At 36.8% G+C, this 26,525-nt stretch overlaps 1 protein-coding gene across 1 annotated transcript; it reads right to left on the minus strand.

Moving 5' to 3' along the window:
- Nucleotides 1-3,215: 3,215 nt before the first annotated feature.
- Nucleotides 3,216-26,103, minus strand: LOC139149127 (ATP-dependent RNA helicase TDRD9-like). The gene is made up of 38 exons (XM_070720690.1): nucleotides 25,832-26,103; nucleotides 24,947-25,086; nucleotides 24,292-24,440; nucleotides 23,671-23,892; nucleotides 23,367-23,489; nucleotides 22,947-23,027; nucleotides 22,204-22,362; nucleotides 21,527-21,630; nucleotides 20,849-20,904; nucleotides 20,423-20,480; nucleotides 19,778-19,862; nucleotides 19,215-19,272; nucleotides 18,754-18,858; nucleotides 18,339-18,436; nucleotides 17,842-17,973; nucleotides 17,365-17,527; nucleotides 16,778-16,841; nucleotides 16,056-16,167; nucleotides 15,475-15,528; nucleotides 15,058-15,183; nucleotides 14,634-14,741; nucleotides 13,986-14,086; nucleotides 13,519-13,611; nucleotides 13,110-13,217; nucleotides 12,616-12,748; nucleotides 12,232-12,339; nucleotides 11,748-11,858; nucleotides 11,314-11,403; nucleotides 10,541-10,660; nucleotides 10,173-10,304; nucleotides 9,180-9,296; nucleotides 8,735-8,805; nucleotides 7,958-8,164; nucleotides 7,556-7,694; nucleotides 6,937-7,052; nucleotides 6,607-6,673; nucleotides 6,026-6,204; nucleotides 3,216-5,522 (listed from the first exon to the last, which is right to left on the minus strand). Exons 1-38 carry the CDS (start codon nucleotides 26,008-26,010, stop codon nucleotides 5,393-5,395), a joined length of 4,398 nt encoding a protein of 1,465 aa, XP_070576791.1. The 5' UTR covers nucleotides 26,011-26,103; the 3' UTR covers nucleotides 3,216-5,392.
- Nucleotides 26,104-26,525: the final 422 nt, after the last annotated feature.

The raw sequence follows: 26,525 nt of genomic DNA on the forward strand, positions 1-26,525 counted from the left end.
AAACTTTTTCACGCATGCTCATTTAAGCTCTGGGCAAAGTCCAACGCCATCATTATAGTCTGTCAGTTGCATGGTCAGGAACTCTGCCGTCGATCATCGGTTGACGTACGACAAAGCAACGAATTATTTTGTTCAAAGGCTAGATATTTAAATGACTGAATATTTCGATAGTTTGACCGATCTAACAGTTATTTTGATACATTAAAAGTGACAGAACCGGCGTGATTAACGATGGTGCACGCTGTTTGGAATACTTTGTGGCTGCTATGCTGGCCGGCGTGAACTCAAATTACCCTTCATGCTTGCATCCTGACGCGACGTATGTGGTCAAATGTTTCGTACGATGCTTGCAGCGTTTGTGCTGGAAAATTTTGATTGCGGAAAATAACGTAGACTTATTTGTAAAAACGACTAGTTGTTAGAATGGTAGGCTACATAAATAATCCAGTACAAATTTTGGATCGATCACAATGAACACCCGCATGTCGAAATTCTTGGTCCTCCGGGAAAACCGTCGGTCTGGGATCGCAGGACTGACTGAGGTGTGGTGTCTGGGGCCAACACGGCACCCGGTCACGAGCTTTCGCCACGCGTGGCGAAGGCGTAGCAATTTTTTTTCGCCACATCGGACATTTATTCGCAATTTGCGACTGTGGCGAACGTTAGCGCGAACCCTGTGTTCATTGCATTAGGCAACGCGGACGAGCACAGGAAATTATGGAAGACCGGTCACGACATGCGACATGCGACCTGCGACTTCAAAACTGCGACCTGCGTCCCGCGAGTTTGAAACATGCGACCTGCGACTTCGGCATTTAGACCTACGTGTAACCTGCGACTTCACAACAGCGACCTGCGTGTTTGTCAAACTGCGACCTGCGACTTCACAACTGCGACATGTGACAACAACACGTAACGTTTCATGGTGTTTTCCTCAGTATTAGATTGGAGGCGTCTTGCGTGAACTTTAATCCTTTGAGCGCCAAAGTCTATTTTTGTCCCCTTTATATAATAAACCCCTGTCAATTTTTCTCCAATTTTTGCAAAAAAATTGGGAAAAACCTGTAGCCAATGAAATGTGATGTCGATTTGGTCCAAAATTATCAAAAAATTACAGAAAAATCATACAATTGGTAAAATTTTGCACTAAAATTTTGGTGGGAGAAAATTACAGCGCTCAAAGGGTAAAACGTGGAAAGGAGATTTAACGTTCAACATCGATCAATTAATAAGCCATTGCTTTCGCTTTGGTAAATCGTTCACCAAGTCTGGCAAAACTCAATTCATGTACACACCAGTTCACTCATTTTCATCTGGAGAGATAATTTTATGACGGAAATGTTGACAGTCCGTGTTAATGCATGGAAAATAATATGCTACGTGATAGGCATTTATATGTTTATATTATAATTTCAAATTATTTTAGATATTCTTCGTCTGCCTTACCTCGCTTCTTTCCTTATGTTATCGACAAACTTTTTGATTTTTAGAAATCTCTGGTATTTATCCTCATTTCACTGTGGTATAACCATCTAGCTGTCTGTTTAATTCATCAGTTGTCCCCCCTGTATCATAACTGCGTCAGTGTCATTGCAAACATTCGAATTTTCAGTTATTGTCGTTCATTTTCTAACATTTCCAATTTTGTTCCAATTCTCTAGTGATTGATCATCGGATGTTGCCATCTTTTCGTCTAATTTCATTTTTACTTTTCGTCAAAAAATCGAATTGATCCAACTTTTGTTCTGTTGGAAAAATAAAAATATTCTTACTGGTTAACTTCGGACTACATTTGTATACACAAATAACATATGCAAAGTAAAGCAGTTAAAATAATACTGATATTGACAGAAGTGCAAACATATTTGCTAACCATGAATAGCCAGAGACCGACTCAAGTTCTTTATAGATAACGCGAGTTAAAACTGTAAAACAGGACATAATTAAACCCTCCTACAATCCTATTTTCAGTCTTTAAGCCTAATATGTACATACTATAATATGTACATATTATTTTTTGTGTGTATATAATATTTTAGATCATGTAGGCAGAAAAGTTCCAGAAACTATTAAACACTGATGTAGACGTTTAAAACCCTATTGCTATTGCATTATTTCAGATCGGTTTGCCTTTCGTAAGAAGGAAAATAAATTTGTGCTCTTCGTTTGTGGAATTCTCTACCGTCACAGCTTCATGCACTTCTATCGCTGGTTGAATTCTTTCGCTGGCCGATTTTTGCGTAGGCCAGCGGTGCGAAAATAATGCTCTGGTCGCGAGAAAGCGGTAAACCAGCTGTTTTAATATAGTGCAATGGTGTCCCTCGTGTTTTTCAGGCTCGTGTTCAGAGCAATGGTGCGAACAAATCAAGACTGATATCGCAGTTTGACAAACACGCAGGACGCAGGTCGCTGTTGTGAAGTCGCAGGTTAGGCCTACACCTTGGTCTAAATGCCGAAGTCGCAGGTCGTATGTTTCAAACTCGCAGGACGCAGGTCGCAGTTTTGAAGTCGCAGGTCGCATGTCGCATGTCGTGACCGGTCTTCCATAGGAAATAGAGTAATCTGAGATCTTGATGTTTATGTTATTATTGATAATAATATTAAACAATACAAGTAACTCAGAAGTCACACAACTGCAACATCAAAAACTTGAGCCAAATTCTAACAGTAATCTTTTAGCTCAGAACTACCGTGAACTTTTTTCGCTTCTTGGCACCTCAGAACCTTGGACGCTAATAAATAACTAATACAACAACATTGCCGAAACACAGAGATTACTCTTTTCCCTGTGGGTAGACTATGGCAGCACCTCTACGGCCATCTGCACCACAGAGAACACCATAATGCCAGCAAAGACTCTTGTTCAGCTGGGTGATATAAGGTATTGTCTTTTAAATTGTGTTCACATATCACAGTCCCTCCACACACTGTGATATTGGATAGTGCCTTATATAAAGATTGGTGGTGGGACCTTCTAAAAAATGGTAGCATCTCGCTGGAATTTGTTTTTTCTGTAGGACTACAAGATAGTGATCATACTTTGACCGTGGTAACATTGGAAAAAAAAAAATTTGAAATGTTTTTCATCAAAAGAAAGAACTTTATTTCTTTCGATATTGTTGTTATACAATTTTTCACAGCATAAAAACAAACAAAGACTTTTTCCTCATGAATAAAGACAATAAAGAAATGCATGTCTAAAGCCATTAAATATGTAATGTTTCAAAATAAAAATTTTATTTTCATGATTCTAAACTGTGTGAGAATGAAGATAGCATACACAAATCAGAGAGAAAAATTATCAGGGAGTCTTCATGAGCGTTGTTGCAGCATACTCCATCAGTTTACTCTATGACAGATGGAAGATGGAAAATGCCAGCCACTTTACACCTGGCATGGAAACAGGCAAAATTCACTCACTAGCAGATTTTTCAAGTATAACAAATGTAAAAACATGCAAATTGCCAATTCTCTATTTTCAGAAATTGAAAATGACAGAAGCTGGAAATTTTACGGCAGATGGAATGGTCTTTTCACAAGCAGCACATCCTTCAATACTACTATACTGTTTGTCACAGTAACATTGAAGATGTCAGTGTATTCATCTTTAGCTAACAGACAATGAAATCTACAATTATAGATCATGATGGCAAGATTATCTTTACCACACTTGTCTAACGTCATTCAGAAGAAAAAGTTAATAGTAGAAGTGAAGAAAGGCATTCCAACCCAATGTGCTGTTTGAAAATAAATTCTATGCTGTAACTGGACAACTGTTGTGATACTGATATCTGTTGAATTGTTAACTGTGAAATTTTCTTGCATTTAAACTTTACTCATAGACATGTTAACAAACAATTAAAACACATGCAAAAGCTACCTGACAAGGCTTACATTTGCGATAAATACTTAAATCCTGGTAACCGGTGAGAAGATTTTGTTTTCTACAACATAATGCTGGAGTTGCATTTTGTACAGATCCATCTATTACAAGTGACCATGGAAGTTGCTGAATAACTGCTTGTGCAAGGGTCAAAGTTGTCAGGTGAAAAATTGACAGTTTTCATTGGGTGTGAAACTGTAGCAATTTCTAATATCTCTTTCTGCTGTCTGCAGTTGAAATACCAAGTATTTAGCTGGTCGACATACAACATTTGTGAAATGTTCGTCAAAGATATAGAGATGTGAGTACAACAAATTTAAGTCCTAACTTCATTCTATCAACACAATGTTACATATGGCACTCTTCACAACTTGAACATTTTAATATTTAACTGAGAAGAACAAAACAAAATTAGGTTTGTTGTAAAACTTAAACTATTCTGAAAACCTTGTCAAAAAGTTACTGCACCTACTCTGTAGTTAGGGTTAATGCTTACAGCTACTGTCCCCTTCACAGCAAACTTTTACAGAAAACAAAACTCACAAAAAAATCTGTTTGAGTTGTATGTAAGAATCTATTCTGTAAAGTTGGTAATCTTCTTCTGTTGGAGAATAATTTTCATGACCTACATATGCTTATTAGGAAGTTAACACTGTAAAACAAAATTCAAGATCAGAAATACCTTCAGAAATGGCAGTCAGTCACACTCTACCAAGAATTCTTTTCAAATTCTTTAGTGGTTAGTCAATAAACATAAATGTTAATACCTAGCACCTGTATAGGGTGAAAAGTTATGCTACGACTATAAAACCATACAATAGCTATGTTTTAGTTTTTAATAATTTTAAAATTTGGTTCCTGTTTATATAGAAAAAGATACAGACTTATCACTAGAACTAGAAAGACTATCCCAATATTGAAACATGATCGTTAAACTATGCTTTCAAGCTGAGGATGAGCACTTACATGTTCTGCAAACTTAAGTTCTATGTCACAAAGTGTAATGAAATGACAAAATGAGGAAGTAAACTGTAGTCTATAAGGGTGAACAGGTAAATATCAAACGTTGAGTTTTACTTAAAGACTCTGATGTCTAAGTAAGTATGCTACTCATCTCCTACTTGTTTGACTACATCTGATTTCAACTGTTACATATGTCATAAATCCCAGTAGACAAAATAGTGTTCATTTTTCCCATTAATGCATATTAAGGTATCATCTAAGTCAATATCAAATACTTCAGTGGTGAGCTCACAGAGAGCTCACCACAGTGGTGAGCTCACAGAGAGCTCACCACTGTGAGCAAATGTGAGCTCACAGAGACCAAAGTGTCTGTGAGCTTTGAGACCAAAGTCAGTAACAGTGAATCATGACAGCTATACTGATGTAAGTACTAGAATAAGTATTTCAACAGTGCAACTTGAAAAAGCACCATAAATTTACTGTCACTACTGTTCAGGTTTTGTTTGGGACAACTCTTTGGTCCAAAACTGTCATTTGATGTCTGTGTTACTCAGGATGATACAAAAGTCTCTCTTCAGACTGATGTGCTCTGGTTTCAAGATGTAAGAGTAGATCTCTAGGAGTCTGGCATAGAACTTGACACACTTGGCACACAATAGGATCTGTCACCATTGACCTGAAGACAAGACGAACAGTCAGTAAAAATCAACAGACTAACATTTGTGCTTGAACTTGCTTAATCTTGCCATTTTCATGCAAGGACAAAGTTTGATAACGAATTGAAACTCTTTGACTAATTTTGATATTTGTTTAAACATAAAGAAGTTGAATCGGGGAACTTGCCCCAAGTACTGTCTAGATATCTAACATGCACACTTTTGATTGAAAATCATACAAAAAAATTATGATGTGTAAAAAATACATATAATTAATGCTGTTTGAACATGAGCACACCCTTTATGCAAAGAAGTTGACAAATATTTCTTTAGTAAGCTGAACATTTGAAATATACTTTGTATGGTGGGTGACTTTGTGTATAAATATTTAACTCCAATGGCATGGCTATACTACAAATGAAAAACACTGTGTAGAACATGGTAGACACTTGCAATTTGGGTTCTGTGTGCATAGATGACCCTGTTTAATACATTGAGATGATGATGCACACACAATACCAACCTGCCAGCTTTGTTTCTCAGATCTTTGATGTGCGCTATCATCTTCTGCCTCTTTTCTTCTGAGTCATCGGCGACCTCAATGTGACCTGACACAGCAATACCATCATGGAGCTGGTAGAGGACAGGACAATCTGCCGTCGTGTTTTCCAAACCATGAGGCAACACATCCTCTGGGCTGACCTGAATGACAAGATCCAAGTGACACAGACACATTAGGAAATGTGCTGATTATCTCTTTGATAGGGTTACACATTGGAGAAGCTAGCCGATGATCCTCCATACAGAATCCTTGAATATACCCCTGTAAAAATTCTGATTATGTACAAGCTGACATTTTCTGAAAACATGTTAAGAATTATGAGTATTAGGTAATGAGAAAATCTGGTGCACTGACAAAATATGTAAGATATGGAGTTGACAAGGAAAGTTGCTATTCATAATATGTATGAGTGACAGAGGAATTTGTACGGTACTGTTAACATAGAGCAATTTATAGCAATTACTGAACCATCATCTCAAATGTCAATCATACTGCAGCTCTGGGTATGATACAACTACAAGCTAAACATTTCACAAACTTACTAGATTCCATCTGTATGGCCTGTCAAAGCTGTAGGGTATCACAGATTCTCTGCGTTTCATGATCAACCTGTAGTGATATGAATATAATGAGATCAGCAACATGAATCATGGTGATAGAGACATTGTTGATAGTAACTAAAACATCTCGTGTGATTGTAGTGCATTGAATTTTGTTTAAACTGTCAAGGAATGAAACAATCCAACTATGAAAGTTTTTTAGCACTAAAAGAACATTTTGTGAGCTGATTTTCCAATAGGAAAGAAATCAAACACTAGGACAGACATCTTAAATGTTTAATTAAAGATAAAGAGTATTCTTCATCTTCACACCTCAACAATTTGTCTCTGGCAGATTTCTGAATTTTGAAGATGGCAGCGGGTCCCCAGTCAGCTATGGCGTCTTCGCTTCCCACAGCCAAGTTGATGGCCATCCGTACACCATTGATCTGAATAGAGAAAGTAAACCACAGTAAACAACTCACAAAATGAAAATATTGATGCTTGAGATTCTATTTCACACGAGAGAATTGCTATCTATCAAAACGTAAGAAGTGAATCACAAAATAAGTAGTGACATGTGGCTCAAAATTTCAATCTGAAAATAAAGTCCTGAATTACTTTGCTTTGAATTGATAGAAAAACTTTTAAATGTATGGATGGTATTGATGATTGGTACACTTTTAAATCTGATTACAGTTTTTTTTGGATTCATTGTGATAAGAGTTTATAATGGCAGCTAGCACTCGTCATGCTAGGCATGCAGTAAATACACTGTAATTATCTTAAGTGATCTAATATTGTCATTACATTTTAAGGCTTAGTACAGATGCGGTAAAACAAGAAAAATCATCACATCCAAACTAGATAGCAGGGGTACATAAAGCAGTTGCACAATATTACTGTTTGTACAGGACAGCAGTTTGCAAAATATTGAGAGCAGACTTATTACCATAGTGATGTCATCAGTTGTGACGTTAACATCAAATGTTATCTCCATATCATGGTCTGGCAAAGCTGGCCCATTGGTGTCAGGATCCCATCCAAGACCACATAATGCCCCTGTGTAACGTGTCTTCAGAGGATCAGTTCTGGAAGAAAACAAAGGCAATAAAAAAGATTTCAATTATGGCTGCAGCTGCTTCAATTGAAATATGTTGACATTGGCTGAAAATATACCTTACTTCTCAGGACTTTGACTTGCAGGAATGACTTTTCTCCCTGTCAAATTGCAGTCTGCTTGTCTTGCCTTTGTGGACCGCCTATAATTCCACAAAATGGGTACAGCTTGCTGAAATTCACAAATTTGATAGTGGACAAGTCCTATGACCAATAAAATTTCACTTTCCTTTACCTGAGTTCCATAGTTGGTGAAAAGAGCATGGAAACCAATGCAGGAAGACCATGGATGTTTGGCATCAGAGTGGTATCCCTGGCAACCAGAGCACTGCCTGAACTATTGACACTGACCAGAGCAGCTACCATCATTCTGTCATGTTTGTCTTGAGGTTCTTCACTCAGTGCTACAGAATTCACACTGTTTGGTTCAATACGGGTTGCCCTTTATGTTAAAAGATAAATTATACCATTCCATAACCATTACTATCTGTTGGTGACGATCACAAGCAAATTTAGAGGTCTAAAATCTTAGCATGCTTTTCCTGCTTTAACCCACCTGTCACCATAATGACAGGAATCCTGATTCATTTCTCTGAGGGAAAATATTGGTAACTCCTTAAGATGTGGGAACCACCAGTTACATCAGGATTGTGGTTCTCACTTGTTAGGTTGCTCACTATAGATCAGTGTACAATACAAGATCATACATTCATGGTATATAGGAACTTATAAGTGAACTTCAGTATGAAAGGGCATTTTCCCATTATATCATAAAGTTCAAAGTGAATTACCTTTGCTGCTCTTAATTTTAACAACACGTGACTTACAATGCAATGTTTATTTGATGTAAATACTTCAAAATACGACCAAGTTTCATGACCATAATCAGCTGCACTGAGTGGCTTAATTAACTGGTGGTTTTGAACACATCAATAACTGTAGGGATCAACCAAATCACGGTGGGCAGAACTGCTATGAAAGTGCAACACTTTAATATATATGAGTAACTTACCTGTAGCTTCCAACTTGTGTCATTGGATAAAAGTTCATTTCATATGGACTGAATGGACCATGGAGAAATGCCTGTTTGTACAGTCAAAGCAAAATAATTATATTAAACTACTGTTGTGCCAACGGTCATGTATATGCCACTGTCTTTGTCAATACTTTGAAATTTGAAAGAACAATGAAATCCTGGCCTCAGCTTTTGTCAAACCCTATCCATCAAGTTAACATGAAAATATGTTGCTTTATTTTAAGAAAGAGAAAGTGAGGATAAATTTTGACAGTTTTTATTGAGTGTCATCCCATATCTGAAGATTGAATCTGCTCTTGAGTATGATTTGGTTAAATTTGCTTTCTCATGATTGATTTCGTTATCAATACGAGTGCAGTAATTGCAAAGCTCTTCTGTGAGTGACATTTCAAACATATCAATATTTAACAAAGTCCCTTACCCTTCCTTTTTTTCTGCCTTGTTCCAAGACCCTCATCACAGTCTCTTGTGGAATCTCTACCAAGTGTTCATCCACATTGGTTCGGATATCTGCCTCTTCTCGTTGTTCATGATTTAACTACAATGACAGAAACAGCAAACAAACCAACAATCCTTACAGTAGTCTTCCTATAATCACACACAGCAAAAGAAAGGTCTTCAAACGAATGGATTCTTAGATAGATACTCCAATACATCTAGCATATATCCACATGTGTTGGTAGTGTTAAGGTAGTACACACCTCGAAAATGAAAGACTTAAACTTTTGCCCAAACATTCCTCAGTGAAACTTTCAACCATTCTCTTTAAATCAAAAATAAAAATCTGGGGTCACAGTGCTAAGTATGATAAAAGAGAAACAAATTGCCTAACATTTACCAATACATGAAATTAAAATGGCTGCCATCCCTGTGGGGAAAAATGAAATTTTCGATTTAAAAAAAAAACAAGACTCTGAAAATTTTCCCTCTATCATAGCTTTAAATTGAGCCATTTAAATAGTAAATTAAGGAAAGAATTGATAAATTTTGAGAGTCCAAATATCTGTCCTGAGGTGCACTCTACCTAAACACTATCTCCAATCAACAGGATTCTCTCCAATGGATGAGGCAATCACTCAACTCATTTGCACCAATCTATTACAATGAACTTTCACCTGAATATATATGACGAACTGGATTTACCAAATGAAAGACAGTTGCAATTTCGTTCTGCAATGGCTTATTTCACTTGTGATTCACATGCTAGTGACAATCTACTTTTCACAAAACTGATATTGTCTGTAATATCATGATAATGCAGCTGATCAACCTTCATTTTACCTAGCCCAGGCACCTACAGAAAAATTATTGAGATGGGGCATAATATGCTCTGTTCTACAGATCAGTTTATATGTGCAGAAGTTTCCTCCAGCTATTGGAGTTAAAACTAACCCGGTCATCATAACTAACATACCTTGGATGTGTATGGTTCATCAGCTCTCTCTGCAAACTCCATCTTAATCAGAAGGTCATTGATATTCAGCTGAGGGTCCTGGGTTGTGTCAATTAAATCAATCCTTAATGTGTTCCTTACAATGGAATAGATCTACAAAGTGATAAGAAAATGTCAATCATCAACAACTGTATGGTTTGTACTTAGCATTCAGCTGGTTATAAGATATTGTTAGCCACATGATTTCCTGGCATGCTGGAAACATAATTAGTCTTCAATGAAACGATGAAACAAACTGAAATCTGAGCGTCAGCTATTTTCAGGGACACAAGTCTCATTTATTCCTGCTTGACGTTTTCATTGAGACGTGATAATGATTTGTGTCTCACCTTGGCAAACATTATTTTGTTAGATACAACTTGAATGAGTGTTTCCCTGGCTTGTGGCATCCATCGGCCATCTGGCAGTCTGTAGAATGGTTTGATGCCTTGCAGAACACACTCAAATGCCTACAACAATAGAAGGGATGTGAAAGAAATAAGAGTCCCTTGGATATGATATTGAGTTATGTACTGTGGATTACAACATAGGATCTCTTGGACAGAATTAAATTCATAGTTGATCGAAATATTTGAGTATTACATGACACTAACTTTACATGTTCACTACTACAAAGTTGGTCAGTTACAAGTTACATATCAGACTTTCCCTCTGTCTGATTGAATATATTTGACAAAATACCTAATAGTATGCTGTTCTGATGACTTTTACAATTATATACCTTTATGTCATCTGCAATCTTCCTGTCAATGACAACAAGTTTTAAAATTTCAATAACCAATTTGGAAGAATCAACATCTGTCCAAATCACTGAAAATACTTCATTTTTGATTTGCTCATCTTCATTATGATACATGAAATATGATTCAATTGAATATTTCATCAAAAGGTTTTAATATACGTGGTTGCTGAAGTCAGCTTTATCAGCTGTACTTTCATATTTTTTCATCATGTGCCTGTGATTTTGATCCTTCTACTCAAGCACCACATTCCATACGATTCTATTCAAATTTTAATCAATACCAGACATTATCATGCATGTTACATTGTGTGCTGAAGTAATTAAAGAGAAAAACATTTCATGAATATGTAGTCTTCTCACCTGGAATGGTAACTTCAACAGATCAGCAGTAATTTCTCGGATTTTACGTTTCTCAACAATTCCAACGTTGCCATAATCAATATAAAATACCTGGAAAGATGAAGATGTCAGTCCAAGTTCACTATTTTGCTGCCGATTTAGGTCAATGAAGCTTGGCTGTAACAGTTATACAGCCATTTTTTTAAAGCATGCTTTTCTTAGAAACAATGACGAAGTCTCAAAACTAAAACTTTGATCATATATAGTCAAACATATGCCCATGATGACATGTTCATTGCAGTATAATTATGACTGTAAAAAATGCAAAATAAGTTTGGAATGGACATCAGTATTTGCACGGTTAATAAAAGCAATTTTCTTAACACACTAAACCGTTACTTCTATTTATCTATGCATAGAACTGAAAGTTAACAGACAGATTTGTTCTAATTTACCTCCACAGCAGTTCCCTTCAGACTCTCTACTCTAGCTCTGTAGTATTTCTCAGCATCATCTTCATACGGAGCCAGGCAGAATTGTCCTCGCTGCAGTTCCTTTGATATTGGCTGTAAGATGCAAACACCATTTTCACTTTTGTTGCTCAAAGCAATACTCACTGTGCCGCTTATTGCATAGATGCTTTCAATGGACTTGCCTAAAATGAATCTGGAAGCTATTTCATTCTTTGCAATTACAATGTTTGCATCTTGCGTTCAGTTCCTTATTTAAGTTAAAGAGTATTCAACTCTGCAACCACTTGACTACAGCATCTGATAACATTGATTCTGGGTAAAAATTAATACATATCAATCAAATGTGATTCTGAATCTATGGAAATGTTTGATACCGACTGAAAAACACTGCCGCAGAACAAACTAAACCAACTCATAGGCTCATAGGAATATACTATTTTCATGCATAAAAAATACCTTACCATACCTTGAGATTGTATCCATCATACTGGTTTATGGATTCCATTAAGTTACGCAACTTATCAAAGGTTTCAAAGTCACCATAGTGAGCCCAGAAACGATTTGCCTCTACAACCTGCAATAGAATATTCACGTACCGGTAACAATCAAAGTCAAATGTTACATTGACAAATATGCAATAAAGTGTAACAGCTGCTTTGCTGGTACATTTCTCTTCTCATCACTGAAATAAGAAAGCAATAAAGTAGATGTATAAACAAGTCAAATGTTACCACATCATGGTTACTTAATACAGTGACATTACAAACTACTGCACAAATAATAGCTGAAGTTAAGACCTTGTTTACGCATTTACCAAAGTTGGTTGTAAGTACTTCATACACATGCTTACCTCAGTAACAAATATATCCACCCAATTGTTACCAGGGGCTGGGAGGGCAACCTGTCTGGGTCCATCACCATCTTCTGTTATCATTTTGATTTTGTTAGAGTTCCCTGCTGAGTCATCACACATTACTCCAAATCTAGCAAAAGAAAGAATTGTTATTATATTCTTTTTCACACTCTCCATGGTTACAGAAACATGATATTTGTCACTGACAAAGCGATAATCGAAAGTGCAGAAAATAAATATTTGAAAAAAGATAGTAACATGTTGGAATTTTTTTAAGAGAATGCTGTTATGCAAATTTGTGAATGTCTATAGTGAAAAAATACAGAGGTTGTCAGTCTTCTTCAAATGAAAACACTTTTATACAAACTATTCCCACAGAAACAAAAAATTGCACCTGCAAAGTTTGGGTTAGTCTGCATTGTTTATTCAATGCCTGAAAATCACACAATTAAAAAATATATTCACTGTGTTTCAATGTGTGTCATCTATACCTGTTTGTCTTCAGTTTGTTCTCATGGAACAGATTATCCTTGCTGAGTAGTTTCTGATCAGCTGGTGATACCTCTGTCAACTGCAGCTCCATCCTCATGCGTAGATGTCTGTTGTTTAGGAAAATGTATATTGGTACAAATGTCAGTTGAAAAAGTATCAGCTTTGCAGACAAGAGGACAGATGTTGCACATTATCTCATATAGAGATATATTACACTTATTAAAAACCGATCTCGAACCCATTTAATGTCATCATCCAGACAGACCCATTTGTACAATGTGGTAAGAAGGGCTGCTAGCACACTCGCTGTATTCCAAGTCACAGTCACATCTCCATAGAGCAAGCTGTCTAAACCTAAATATCACCAAGTATACCATCATCTAACCTTTCACTTTGACAGTGCCTCACCTCATTTTGACAGCCAAGTATACAGCAGGTAGTATGTTGTTACCCAAGGGTTGGTCATCAGTTGTACGGGGTTTCTCAAACTCCACATAACACCTAAGGGACAAGAAGGTACAAAAACATTGAAGCATTAGCTGTAAAATTTATATCTTGAAAGAGATCTCCAATATACAGCCCATATTGCATTTGAATACATGTTAACAATTTTCATTTGGAGACACGTCTTGTGTTGATAAACCTCCGTGACACCAAGTTTGTTCAGGAGACTTGTTTACAATGGTTGGTTTGTGCAATGTGAAACAGATCTACCAGTTCATACTGTGGTACCAGTGTATGAAAACTAGTACATAGTGACGAATCAAATATTTCAATGAAGTTTCACAGTGAACTATGTACGCTAAATGTTCACAACTATTGTAGTTCAAATCTGAAGGCAAAGAATTGTTGACCAGATCCCCATTTGTGTTTACCTTGTATCCTCAAAGTAGAGTCTATTTCCTTTGCCACACTGTCTGAACATGCCAGCTATCTGAGTCTTGTACAAATGGCCTAGAGGTGGTATACCTTTGATCTGCAAGAGATGTACACATTTCTTACCTCAGCATAGTTCAAAAATAGACATAAATCTTTTCACTGCCATTTTACATATATGTACACCACTTGTCAAGAGACAAGTAATACGCAATTCTTGTTTCAGCTGTGTTCTTCCTATTCCACTGCTACTTGAGATACTACAATTAATTCTAGTAAATGAGAGTGGTGAATTTGTCACTTACCATAATTAAACTCTACTGTCCTGATAACTGTAGTTAAAATTCCATAATTTCATACCGCTATCATTTTATATCACACAACTATCACAAGATCCAACCTTCTCAGATCAACTGAGATAGCTTATTTATAAACAGTTGTGTGGCTACTGAAATTTACGGCAATAATACAATAAATTTGATGTCTTTTAGGCAAATTTGCTTTAGCACAAATGTTATAGCAACAACCAGAGATTAACTTATCCCACTTTTGGTTGTCACTTTGTATTAGATATTCTGTCTCTACTGGGCAGATGGTCTTCCTGTCATTAATCAGAAGTGGAATGAAAAACAAGCTGGAACACGTACCATGACAGTTGTGAATGGATCTTTACCAGACAGAGTCTTCAGAGCATCAGCTTCATCAGATGGACCACACACAAAGTAGTTTGGATAGAAAGCACCACACAGAACAAGCTACAAGATTAAAGAATCTCCATGATACAAGTGTCAGGTTCAACATCGTCATCAGTAGTTTCACAACATTCCTATATGTTATCAATCATTTCCTAGGCTTTCCCCAGCCATTTGATCAAAGAAATATCCTCAACTATGACATTGGTTTCTGCAGGATTTCATTCATTGTTTTTCATCAAAATCAAATTTGCTGTCTTCTGGGAATGTTTTCACTGAATCTTTACAAAAACAAAAGTGTATTCAGTTATGTCTACCACAGAAAATAATCTGCTAAAAATTTGTGGAAGAAAAGTCTACAATGAGTAATGATGTGTACCTTCAATATGAGAGTATCCTGAGCTGGATCTATGCCAGGTCTGTCTCTGCCTATGTTTGGACCTCTTGGTACTCTGATGTTGTGTTTAGCCAGTCTGTCTCTCAGTTCCTGGATCAGTTCAGCCACCTACACACCAAAACACAACATTTTAACAAAGCAAATGTATCTACATCCCTGCAGACAACTCCATAATTTCAGCATGTTTTCCATCATGCCTACTACTCTTATGGATTAACAATCAAACTTTGATTATTTGTATCTTTTTTTCCAAAGTGCCTCTAATTTGGCACTGATTTGGCAACAGTTGATACACGCCTTGTTTGTTCTGAGGAGATCTTACAGTTCTTGACAGTGAGGCATGAGCCATAGCAAGTACAGCAAAAAATCTAATGTGCCTAAAAACAAGTTTAATCTTACCATTTTGATTCTTTTTATTTGAATCATGTTCTTCCTACCCCATTGGATCTCAGCCTGCATGATAAATAAAACATTCTTGATACTGATGATCACTGGGTCATAACAAACATGTGTGTTTTTTTAACTTTCAATGAAAGTGGTTGGTGTAAGTCAGTTTAAAGTTACTTGCAACAGTAACAGTCCACTGTGAATTTTGTTAGAATTAATATATTTTAAAATTATGTTCGAATTGTATTGTAAACACTGGAAAGTATCAAAATCATAAACAGCTTGAATACTGCTGCTGTTGAACATTAAGGACTTTGTAACTCTTTTGTCGCAGATTAACTGCTGGACACAAGCGTTTCTTCAAAACAGCAACGTTAATGAAATCTAATGCAGTAAAGTTTTAATAAGTAACTGTGGCTTAATATTTAAAAAACATTTTTGGAAGTCTGTGTGAAGATAGGCCACTATTACAATTGTCACAGCATTGTTTAGGAATTTGTGACTACAACAATTGTCTCAATAACCAGATCTTGACATCAGGACTTGACTGTTAATTTAGATATGGCCTAAAATACGACATCTTGGTGGCCTACCTGTCCAGTTCTCCTGAACTCTCCATTGATAAGACACTGTTCCCAAGTCCTGTAGGCATTCAGTATTGCTATCAGATCACTGAATGACCAGTCAGCCCAAGCCATCTTGGATCTGTCAAACAGGGTTTTAAAAAGCACACACATTTTCCTTGAGCCACTTAACCCATTCACCCCCATTTCTCTGTATGGAGATCCAACTTTACCAAAGAAAACAATGAGATTTGGTCAAACCATGGTGGTGAATGGGTTAAACTCATTACATCTGAAGAACTCATGAACTGTTTGTTTGAAACAACAGAATATTTGAAAATCTATTGAAAATTATGTATCAGACAGTCTACATTAAATTAGGTGGCACTGGTATGTTATACAACATGAAAAGATATTCATTCAGAAGGTTTACAGGGACGTGTTGAAATGTCAGATAGACACAGTCCTTTTTCTTCTTAAATTAAATAAATAAGGCTTTATAGGAAGTATTATCACGCCTTCCTAAGACTACAAAAAGTAAGTGAATGAGGTCAAATGTAGACTATTGTTGATTCTAACTGCAATTCACCTTGAAGCTGTAACTCAGTATAAATCACGCTCTGCACAAATGAGGTTTCCATTTAGTATGGTCAACTTGACCATGGCTTTAGGATTTGATGTCACAACATTTTAGTAAAGCTGAGGGTCTGACAACTATATTGATTATTTGCCCTGTCAGGCTGATAGGTTACCTGTATGCATCAAGATAAGCTCTGAATGGATGTGCAAAGAAACTCTGCAAGGAAAGAGATGCCCCTGCAAGGAGAAAAGGAAAGACCTTCACTACAGATTTGTTTTGTTTAACAGTTCGTGTGATTTTCTAACCAACATGTTTGTGATGAAAATTTTGTCAAGTTTTTCTGACATCTGAAAACATTCAGTGGAAAATATTCCAAAAACGGAGAATTACCTTGCGTGTTACCTTTACTAAAGTGAAGCACTATCGTTTGGCTTTTACATTCATTCACTATTTTTCTGAGAAAACATCAGAAATCAACATTTTTAGACTTTGAACATGTTTTATGTGCAGCACAAAGGGTGTCTGGAGATTTCAAACCACGAACAAAGAAGGATAAGTAAACTTAATTGGCAAAAAATTTTATCTATGTTTTCTTGCTTACATGTTACTTCCGCATAAAACTTAAATCAATATTACATGAAAAGAATGTTTGACTTGAAAATATATTGATCTAGAGAAAGAAGAAATTAAACTTTGTCCATTTAGTATACTACTGTTTATAATATAATTAGTGTAGTATAAAATTTGACAAGATTTTACCAATGATGAGTGCTGATTCCAAACATCCAAAGACATGGCCAAGCACCAGTAACTTGCCAACTTTGATATCAACTGGTAATGATGCCAAGACTCTGCCAACAAACGTCAGATCTCCATCATGGGGGTTGATAACGCCAGATGTAACAGTTGATAGGGCTCCAACCTAACATGTGAAAAATATGACTCTCTTCATAGCCTCAATGACCAACTATTTGACCATGGATAAACATGTACTTCTGGTTGTAATACAAAATGCCAATGATATGGTTCTACTAACTCTGAACTTTACGTTTGTGGGAATGACAATTTTCCTTGACGTGTACAAAGATTGACAGAGACAATCATGACACTAGATGTCGCTGTTTTGGCATAGCCTCATGTTACATAAACAAACAAACACACACAAAGATATGAATGAGCATTTTATATTGATAAAGAGACAGTGACAACTACAGACACAATCATGGCCATACATACCTCCTTCAACAGAAGTATGGTCCGTTCTATGTCGTCCAAATTTGGAGGTGTGAGAGCCAATCCAAGGATTGCCTTCGGTTCTCCTAAATCCAGTAATTTCACTTGAAGGACCAAATGCTCCAAGGGGCACCGCTGTTGAACCAAAGAAATTGATTAAAACATTAATGGGGAATTATAGTTCTCTGTTGAGCATGGATTGATCAGCATGATCAACCACAGCTTGACAAATTTTCCAGGTTCACACTTACATATAAGGAAAATCAGTGTTAACTCTCACATTTTACAATAATGCACATGGTATTTCCAAGGGAAGACATGGTATTTCCAAGGGAAGACACGGTATTGGGGGACGGAGATTAAAGTATAAACTGGCACTGCTAACACTGCTTTAATCAAGTTATCTTCACCCATCTGCAATACTACCATCCTTGCCCCACAAAGCTGACTTGCTCCTGACAACATAAGTGATAGACAGGTGAAGTAAAGACTATACGTACAGCCATTTCAGGAATTCCATACTCTTGGATATTTTTATCCCAAAAATCCCTTGTCACCATCCGATACACTTTGCCGGATGAAACTCTTCCAGCTCGACCTGATACAAAGAACACAGGTAATGAGTTATTTCTCAGTGTGAAGCAATAAAATGTTTCTGTGCTTCAATACTTAGAGATCTTCAAGTCAGGTTTGGCACACATGTCAGTAACCTGTCTGCCAAATGATACAAGATATATTAAAGCACCATAAGAAACTTGTGTTCACATAAGAATGGGTAAGTACGATGTTTGTCAAACTGGAGATGTTGACAATGGCCAACTTTTATTTTTACAATAACCATACAAATGTCAGACTGTTGCTTTAATAAGTGACGTTTACATTGGTGAGCTACTGCATAGAATACATCATGCCTACCTTTTCTTTGAGTGGCATTTGCTTTTGATGCCCAGTTCAGCTGTAGACTCTGGTAGTTAGTCTCCGGATCACAGATCAAACACTTGATGAGCATGAAATCAATCACTAAAAACAAAGCACAATATAGTTATACTGTAGCCGGTAAAGATGTTTTTGTTTTTCTCTGAACAGAACAAGACAACACGTCTGCTGGCTGTCTATGTACCAGTGGCCGTCTACTGAATGTTATCACAATATCCGACTATCAAATATGACAAATTGTAGCATTTTACCCATTTATTTACACAAATGTCTTTCAACATTTCTGAAGGGCTCACTTTTTCAAGAAGCTTAGACATAAAGGCATACTGATGTCTTTGGTTTTTGATCAAGTTATATACAACTTTGATGATAGTAACAAACAGTTTGCAATAGAAACACATAACAGCATAGACACAGCTATAAATTGGCATTCCACTCACCATATTTGATGTCCGGCACTGTAATAGAACTCTCTGCAATATTTGTGGCGAGAATCACCTACATGGACATGAATCAAAAGGCAAGCAGCAGACTCAATGTTTCTTGAAATTCATGATAACATTGACAACATGTTCTCTGTTATTACCTCTGCAGTATTTTGAAGCAAGTCAAAGTAGTCTGATGAGCTGAAAAACCTTGATTGTGTTTGCATGAATATTGTCGGCAAGAAAAGTCCTGTACAACATGTTACTAATGACAAGTATAAAGTTATACAGAAATTTTCATAAAAATCTCCAGTAAAGCTGGTATTGGACAGATTTTATAGTAAATGTATGATGATGTACCACTAAATACAATGACAGAAAAATGAGTAGAATGTGTATAAAACCATATAATACACTAGTACACATATTTGGATTATGAAATAATCTTAGTGTGTCTAAATGAGGGCAATACCAGGTTTGACTGATCATATATCAGTATGGTTGAAAATTCAGAAACCCAGCTGATTTATGCTATGCATGCCATCTGGACTTTGAAATGAACATGACGGGCATCTCACCTTTCTTCTTCCTTTCTCAGCTTTGACAAATGCTTTAGACTGCTCCTCTGTTGTAATGCTAGAGTGCAATGGCAACACCCACAGTCTGTATCAACAAAAGAATGAAACTAAATATGCTGCCTGCGGTCATCAGTGATGGTCAAACTTAAGAATTACAGCCCTGAACAAACAATGTGCCACCAACACGATTGAAACTAATTGGGGATAATTAGATCTTCACATTTTTCAAATTTCTCAAAAATGATAGGTATCCTATAGCTGAATGTTGCAATATTACAAAATATTCATTAAAACAAGTGTATAACTTAAAAGAAAACCAGATTTAACAGACATTACTTCACCATCCAATTATCCCAAATGAGTTCCAAACGTGTTCACCTTATCTTTAGCTATCTGTTGTAATCCCTTCTGAGAGAATTCATGTGATTATGCTTGAAAGTACATGAAGTAATCAGAATTTGGAAAATTATCATTTCTTGAAAGAATTAACTTCACATCATAAATTGTTATGGTAACAGCAATGAGTAACAAGTTAATGGGAATTACACATCTTGCTGTAACACACAACTTCAACTCCATCTAAGCCCATCCAACCTCATATCACAAATAACACACAAACTGGCATTTTCTTGATGGGAAACTCACCGATATGGAAGAACATCATTGTTGAGTGCCTGGAACATGTCATTTATTTCAACAATACCTGAAAGAGAAAACGGTAATTTTGACAACTTGACTTGCTTGCACAGCAGATAGATGAGTAGATACATACACATAATTTGTAAAAAGTCCTCCTTGATGAACATTAAGGGTCATATTTTTGTGTTTAAAAAAGTGCAGGTGAGATCTGATTATGGTCTATGTTGTCAAGCTCTTTTACCTTGAATAGATTTTGTTTCAGAAAGAAATTTGAAGTTACACAATTTTCAGTGATGATAAGAAGGTCTATGTATTGTTCCCGTATTTGGTACTCAAATATTCATGAGTGTACTTGATAAAGTTATAATGATCTATTTCACAGAAGATGCCGATCGCTATTCAAATTGAACAATTGACAACAAGTTATCTCACCAGGCAGGAATACAAGTACAGTTCCTCTATTGGATGGGAAGTCATCTACTCTTTCCCTGTAATGTGAAAACAGAAAATTTCCTTATGTATGAGTGGGTGTGAGATATGGAGAATAATAAAGAGGAAGATGTGCAAGATGACAGAATATGTCAAGTATCCACTCCAGAAGACTTTGTATCATCAAAATTGTTAAATTTTTGAGTTGCATTGCAAGTTTCATATCCCACTGGACTTAGTTTTTCTTTCTTATTCTACAGGACTAGCCTGTCAGAAGTAATCATAGATGATAGGAGTTTAACCTGATCAACCAAATTCCCTATTAACAAGTCCACCAATCACCATCAGGCCAAACCATGATGGTGAAAGGGTTAACATGGCTGTACAACTGAATCACCACTCTATGGGACCATTGATAAAGAAAGATGATAAAATCCACCCTAATTCCTTCGTTGGGTAAAAAAACATATAAGATAATTTGATTTGAATCAAGCTTGCATGAAAAAATGAATTGATATTGTAATGTGACTAGGAGGAACCTGTGGCTGACCTAAGGCTTCTGACATCACATTCCTCTGACAACATTCACCAGGGCACTCAGTCAGGGAATCTATTCAAATTTGGTAAATGCCATATTAATTTTCTTGAGTGCCTCATTGCCGTAGTGGTTCGGATACCTACTCCTGCTCTTGAAGTTCTTGTCGATCAAACTGCAGTATCAGCTGTCTGGCTAGTTCACGTGCTTCAGGGGACACGGAGGGGTTGTCACGTTCCAGAAACGGCATCTGAAAGAATTGGAATAGGAAGATTTATTTATCCCTTTAAAATCTGCTTCCGGTTGATTCAATCTGCACATTGCTGCAACTTCACGAGTATGGTAAGGAGCTGGTATCAGTGACAGAGAGATTGATGCTGAAGGTGTTGTCTTAGTGACTAAACTAATTCAGATCTCTTTTCAATTGAAAACGTCTAAACAAAAGTGTAGAAATACGTTGTAGAGTGTCAAGTATACACAACAGTGATTTAATGTATCCGATGCTAGCAGTGTTCAGATGTTGGCTATTATCAGTGAGACAGATATAACAGTAGAAGTGACTTGACTCCACAGGTGTCAAGAGAGATGCTGCAGTGACGATAACAATCCTCCATCATGACCTGTAACTGTGAACACATAAAGGCTTGCTTACCAGTTACCTGTATTAAATTTAAGAATAGAATAAGTAGCTTAATTTTCACTTTAAACACATTTTACAGCAAAGTAAAGTGTGAAGTTCTTTAGTTATGGCAAATTTTAAAACATTGTTGTCAAACCAGTAGCTTTACCTAAGAATAGAATGTTTTGTGGTCAACAACAGTACCTGTCCTAATCTGTGAAAGTCTTCTACGTAATACTCAGTTACATCATATGCTTTGCCTTCAACGTTGACTACAGGTGCACTTTCTAAACGGCCCCTCACTGGCAAAGAGAAGTAACGGGCAAACATATCACTGTCAATGGTGGCTGACATCAGAATGATCTGTTGTGGAGAGTAAGAATGTTCAAATGTTACACAGTTATACGTTTCTGACAATATTCACAAATTAAAGTTACAGTTACCAGCTTGCGTCTTGAAGTCATTTTCTTCCACATGAGCTTTGATCAAAGGCTGGAGGGTGAAAAGGAACTCACTTTGCTGTGTACTGAACAATATCAAAAGGGGAGCTTGATTTTGTTCCCCATCCGCTTCACATAAAACAAGAATTACATTCATGGACATTATAATTCTCATTCTTTTTTACATTCCTTTATCATCCATAGTCCTCATTCAGACAAAGGAACCCACAGATTTTTGTGAAAACCTTAGAGCTCACAGGTCGGACACACATTTGCACAAAATCTACAAGTTAACATCAAACTGTGCACAACCAATAAATCTACGTAAAATGTGGTATATTGCTTCCTTCAGCAAGCTAGCTGACTTCATCTGGTAAAATTATACCATCTGTGCCATAGGGAGGGTGTTAAAACCGTGTGTGCTCTGATAGTATGATTGTAGACAAGTCTACAACATTAGTAGTAGTTGTCATGAGGCATGTCCTCAAAGGATTCTAAACAGCATACCTTCACTTGTCTTGATGTACTTCTGAGGAGTTTCCTTGTCACAAGGAGACAGAAATCCGAGTCCTGATCCCTCTCATGAACCTACACAGCCAAATGATATAGAGAATCATTCACTGCTATGTCCATGATTTACTTTCCAGAACTATCAAGTTGAGTATGTTAATGTTAATTGAGACTACAGAACAATTATTCTGGGATGAAGATTATAGTTGTATAGATGACGGATTATACTAAAACTCTGCCATTATAACATGAGCAGATAGCAGACTGTTGAATGTCACACATGAAATAATTAAATGCATAGAATATTTGCAATCATTTTCTCAGTCTTTTCACAATTTTGTATGTCGCTTCTCAACTAGCATCTACAGCCTCTCTCAAAAGACTTTAATGCACAACAAAATAAAAAAAGACACTTACCTCATCAAGGATGACATGAGTGAAGTGGTTCATGTTTTTCACATTTATCAGTTTCTGTAGCAGTACACCAGTGGTGACGTAACACAGTCTGGTATCATCAGATGTACATCTGTCCATTGCAACCTGTCAATCAACAATGATGAGTGTCAGTTCATTGAGTATCTGTACAAATGTAAATGAACATAACATAGGTAACCTGTTGTCCAGGAATGACACAACAGACTAACACAACACTGGGAGTACACTTGTACGTGAATGCAGAGAGACTATGATTTCCAGCTATGGAGTGGCTAGCATGCCTTACCTGGTAGCCAACAAGACTCCCTAATTGCCACCCTCTCTCATCAGACACTCTCTTAGCAATACTGATAGCTGCAATACGTCTGGGTTGAGTCACCACAATGTTACAGTATCTACTGTCCTTTGCATAGTGGTCCAGTATGTACTGAGGTACTTGGGTAGTTTTGCCACTACCAGTAGAACCCTGGATCACTGTCACTTGATTACTCTCAATGGTGTTGATGATCTGAAAAGTTTAGAAAAAGACAAAAAAGGTTTTCTTTCTTTCCCGAAGTTCAAAATTAGCTGGCTTGAGGCTGTGAGAAAAGTGAGTTCATTAATGGCCAGTCCATCAACATGTATCCAAGTGTGTATAGACATCAAAGTATTATAGTCTATTCTGCTGTGTGGTATTCCACTTTCTCTTCTCATTTGGTTCAGCTGGTTTGACGCTGAGTGACATGATGGACAAGATATTGACTTACAGGATTTAGTATCAGTTTCTCTTTGAACTTATGAACGATTAAGCCACAATGTTTTCATAAGTTGCAAGGTGCACTCATTGTTACATCAGGTTAAAGATACAGTTTGACTTGTAAATGCAGACAGGTTTGGATCTTTTGAACATTTCTATAATAATTTTTACCTGTTCCTGGAACTCAGTGATTGGGAGACTCTCACTGTATGTATGGTCAAAGCGGTAGTGCTTGTAAACATCAGCTGCCAGCTCTTGAGGTTTATCACCAGGAAATCCCAATGCTTCATAGGCATCTGACGTACTTGCAAAATCTAGATCTGCAATAGTCAAAGATGTGTAAAGTAAAAATGTTCTGAAGGATACATACCCATTAATTTCGGTAGTGTTACGTGTATTTAACTGTTAAATGGCTCCGTGAAAATGCACACCTCCAGTTTTTCTGGTGATGAGAAAAGTTGTTGAAACATTTTTCCTTTTTAAAGAAAGTGTTACAAAATATATATGTCTTAGTGGCCTTGCCATGAAGCCTATTGTGAGCTGCAACTAGTGGATTTAGATAATTTCATTTTGGTCATTCTTCAAAATTGTATACAAGTTCTAAAAATCTGAAAAAAATAGCCATTTTCTCAAATCAGCTGATGGCAATCTGAGGCAAGCATTACTAACATGGGAAACACTAGCAACTTCAAGAAGTATCTTAACGTGACTGTTCATCCCAATTGACTTGGGTACGTACAGTCACCATTGATAACAGTGGGTTTGGGCCAAACCATGGTGATGAAAGAGTTTCAACCTTGCAAAGTCTCACTAGTTTGGAGTTTACCTGATAGACCCCCTCGTTTCCTTGTAACATCTGGCAATCCAAGATCATCCTCAGTTACTAAACTCAGTTCTCGCATTCTCTCTTCCTCTTCATATTTCTGTGCATACTCAGTCTGGCTGGGATTATTTTCCCTCGGATTTCTGTTATTAGAAAAAGGCGTTCACCATCATTTAGTTGGCCATGTGTTTGATGGTGGCCTCTACGGTATTACTGATGCACATGACAAAGTTGAAAATTAAAGGTGTACCTCTCAAATATATTGCTGATATAATTGGGGTGTCTGTGGTAACATTTCTAGTCTTATCGCATTTTGAAAATTTAGTAAAATTTCCCATTGAAAATGACATGATAAATTTTTTCTATGGTTCTCACTGGGAAGGAATTTTTATGTTGAAAGTGTTGAGGACTTATTCGTCTACCAATGTACCATTTCAATTGTTTTATCCTTGTTTGAGACAAAATAAGCTCAATATTTGTGATTGTGAATGTGAGGAAGAGGTTGTATTGTAATTATGAACTTTGGTTTACATTTATTTGATTAGCTATCATGCAACAGTGGAAGATCGCCCTGTGTACGCAACGCATGTCTTTTTGTTCTGAACACAGTTCTTTACAAATTGCAGTTGGCCGGTGATTAAAGATTGATATGCGTATCCTTGCAATGAGGTATACACTGTACAGGCAGTACATAGATGATCAAGCCATGCAGACGTGGCATAGCCACAGTCGACATGACGAGGCCGGGGATCCAGAGGCAGAGCGCTTGGAAAGACTAGTAGAACATCCACAACTAATCAAGGTGCACTGTGGGGGGTTGAGAAGTTGTTAAGTCCGACGGGAAGCAGGTCACAAGCACAAAAATGAACCGATACTCTTTCACGTTACCTTTTGTAGTGAGGGACGTACGACGACTCTCGAGTTTTCACTGCATCTCCAGTTTGTGGATCGAGATAGTGACCCTGCAGTTTGCTCCTTGGAATTATAGGCGCCTTTGGCGGTGGAACCCCAACTTTAAACCACTCGTCGATCTGCTCAATAGTAATATCACTCGTTAAATGGGACATGGCGATGGTATAGGTTGTTTGGTGAGTGCGAAGGAGAAGTAAGAACGGCACTACTTTTGTACACTACAGGCCGGTCGCCATGTCTTGTAAACTCAAGTCTATGAAAAACGTCAATAGAGGGCGCTAACCGGGCTTTGGAAGTTTTGGTTTTGTCTCCCTTTGAGCTTGTGACCTTGAAAAGGGACAGCTTGAAAAATTGATAGTGGTGTCATGTATTGCTTGTACTCTATATTCATTTATAATTAAATAAATTATTCAAATAGATCTGGTTAATGATAACATTTAGCGTGGAAATCTGTTCATGTGAGTAAGTGTCATCTCACAAGGCAGCCAGGAAAAAACAAACAAACAGATAAACAAACAAACAGATAAATAAACAAACCAACAAAATATAAACAAACAAACAAGCATAGAAATTCATAAATAAATGATAAACACAGACAAACAAACAATTAGATATACAAACAAGCAAACAATATCATAGAACGTTGAATAAATAAACATACAAACAAATA

Source organism: Ptychodera flava, chromosome 14 (genome assembly GCF_041260155.1).
Source record: "Ptychodera flava strain L36383 chromosome 14, AS_Pfla_20210202, whole genome shotgun sequence".
Taxonomy (NCBI): Eukaryota; Metazoa; Hemichordata; class Enteropneusta; family Ptychoderidae; genus Ptychodera; species Ptychodera flava.

Coding starts and splice junctions, on each gene's coding strand:
- LOC139149127 (XM_070720690.1), bottom strand. CDS start 26,010: ATGTCCCATTTAACGAGTGATATTACTATTGAGCAGATCGACGAGTGG. Junction 23,893..24,291: donor TCACTGAGTTCCAGGAACAG/GTAAAAATTATT, acceptor TAAACTTTTCAG/ATCATCAACACCATTGAGAG. Junction 9,297..10,172: donor ATGAACCATACACATCCAAG/GTATGTTAGTTA, acceptor CTGTCATTGTAG/TTAAATCATGAACAACGAGA.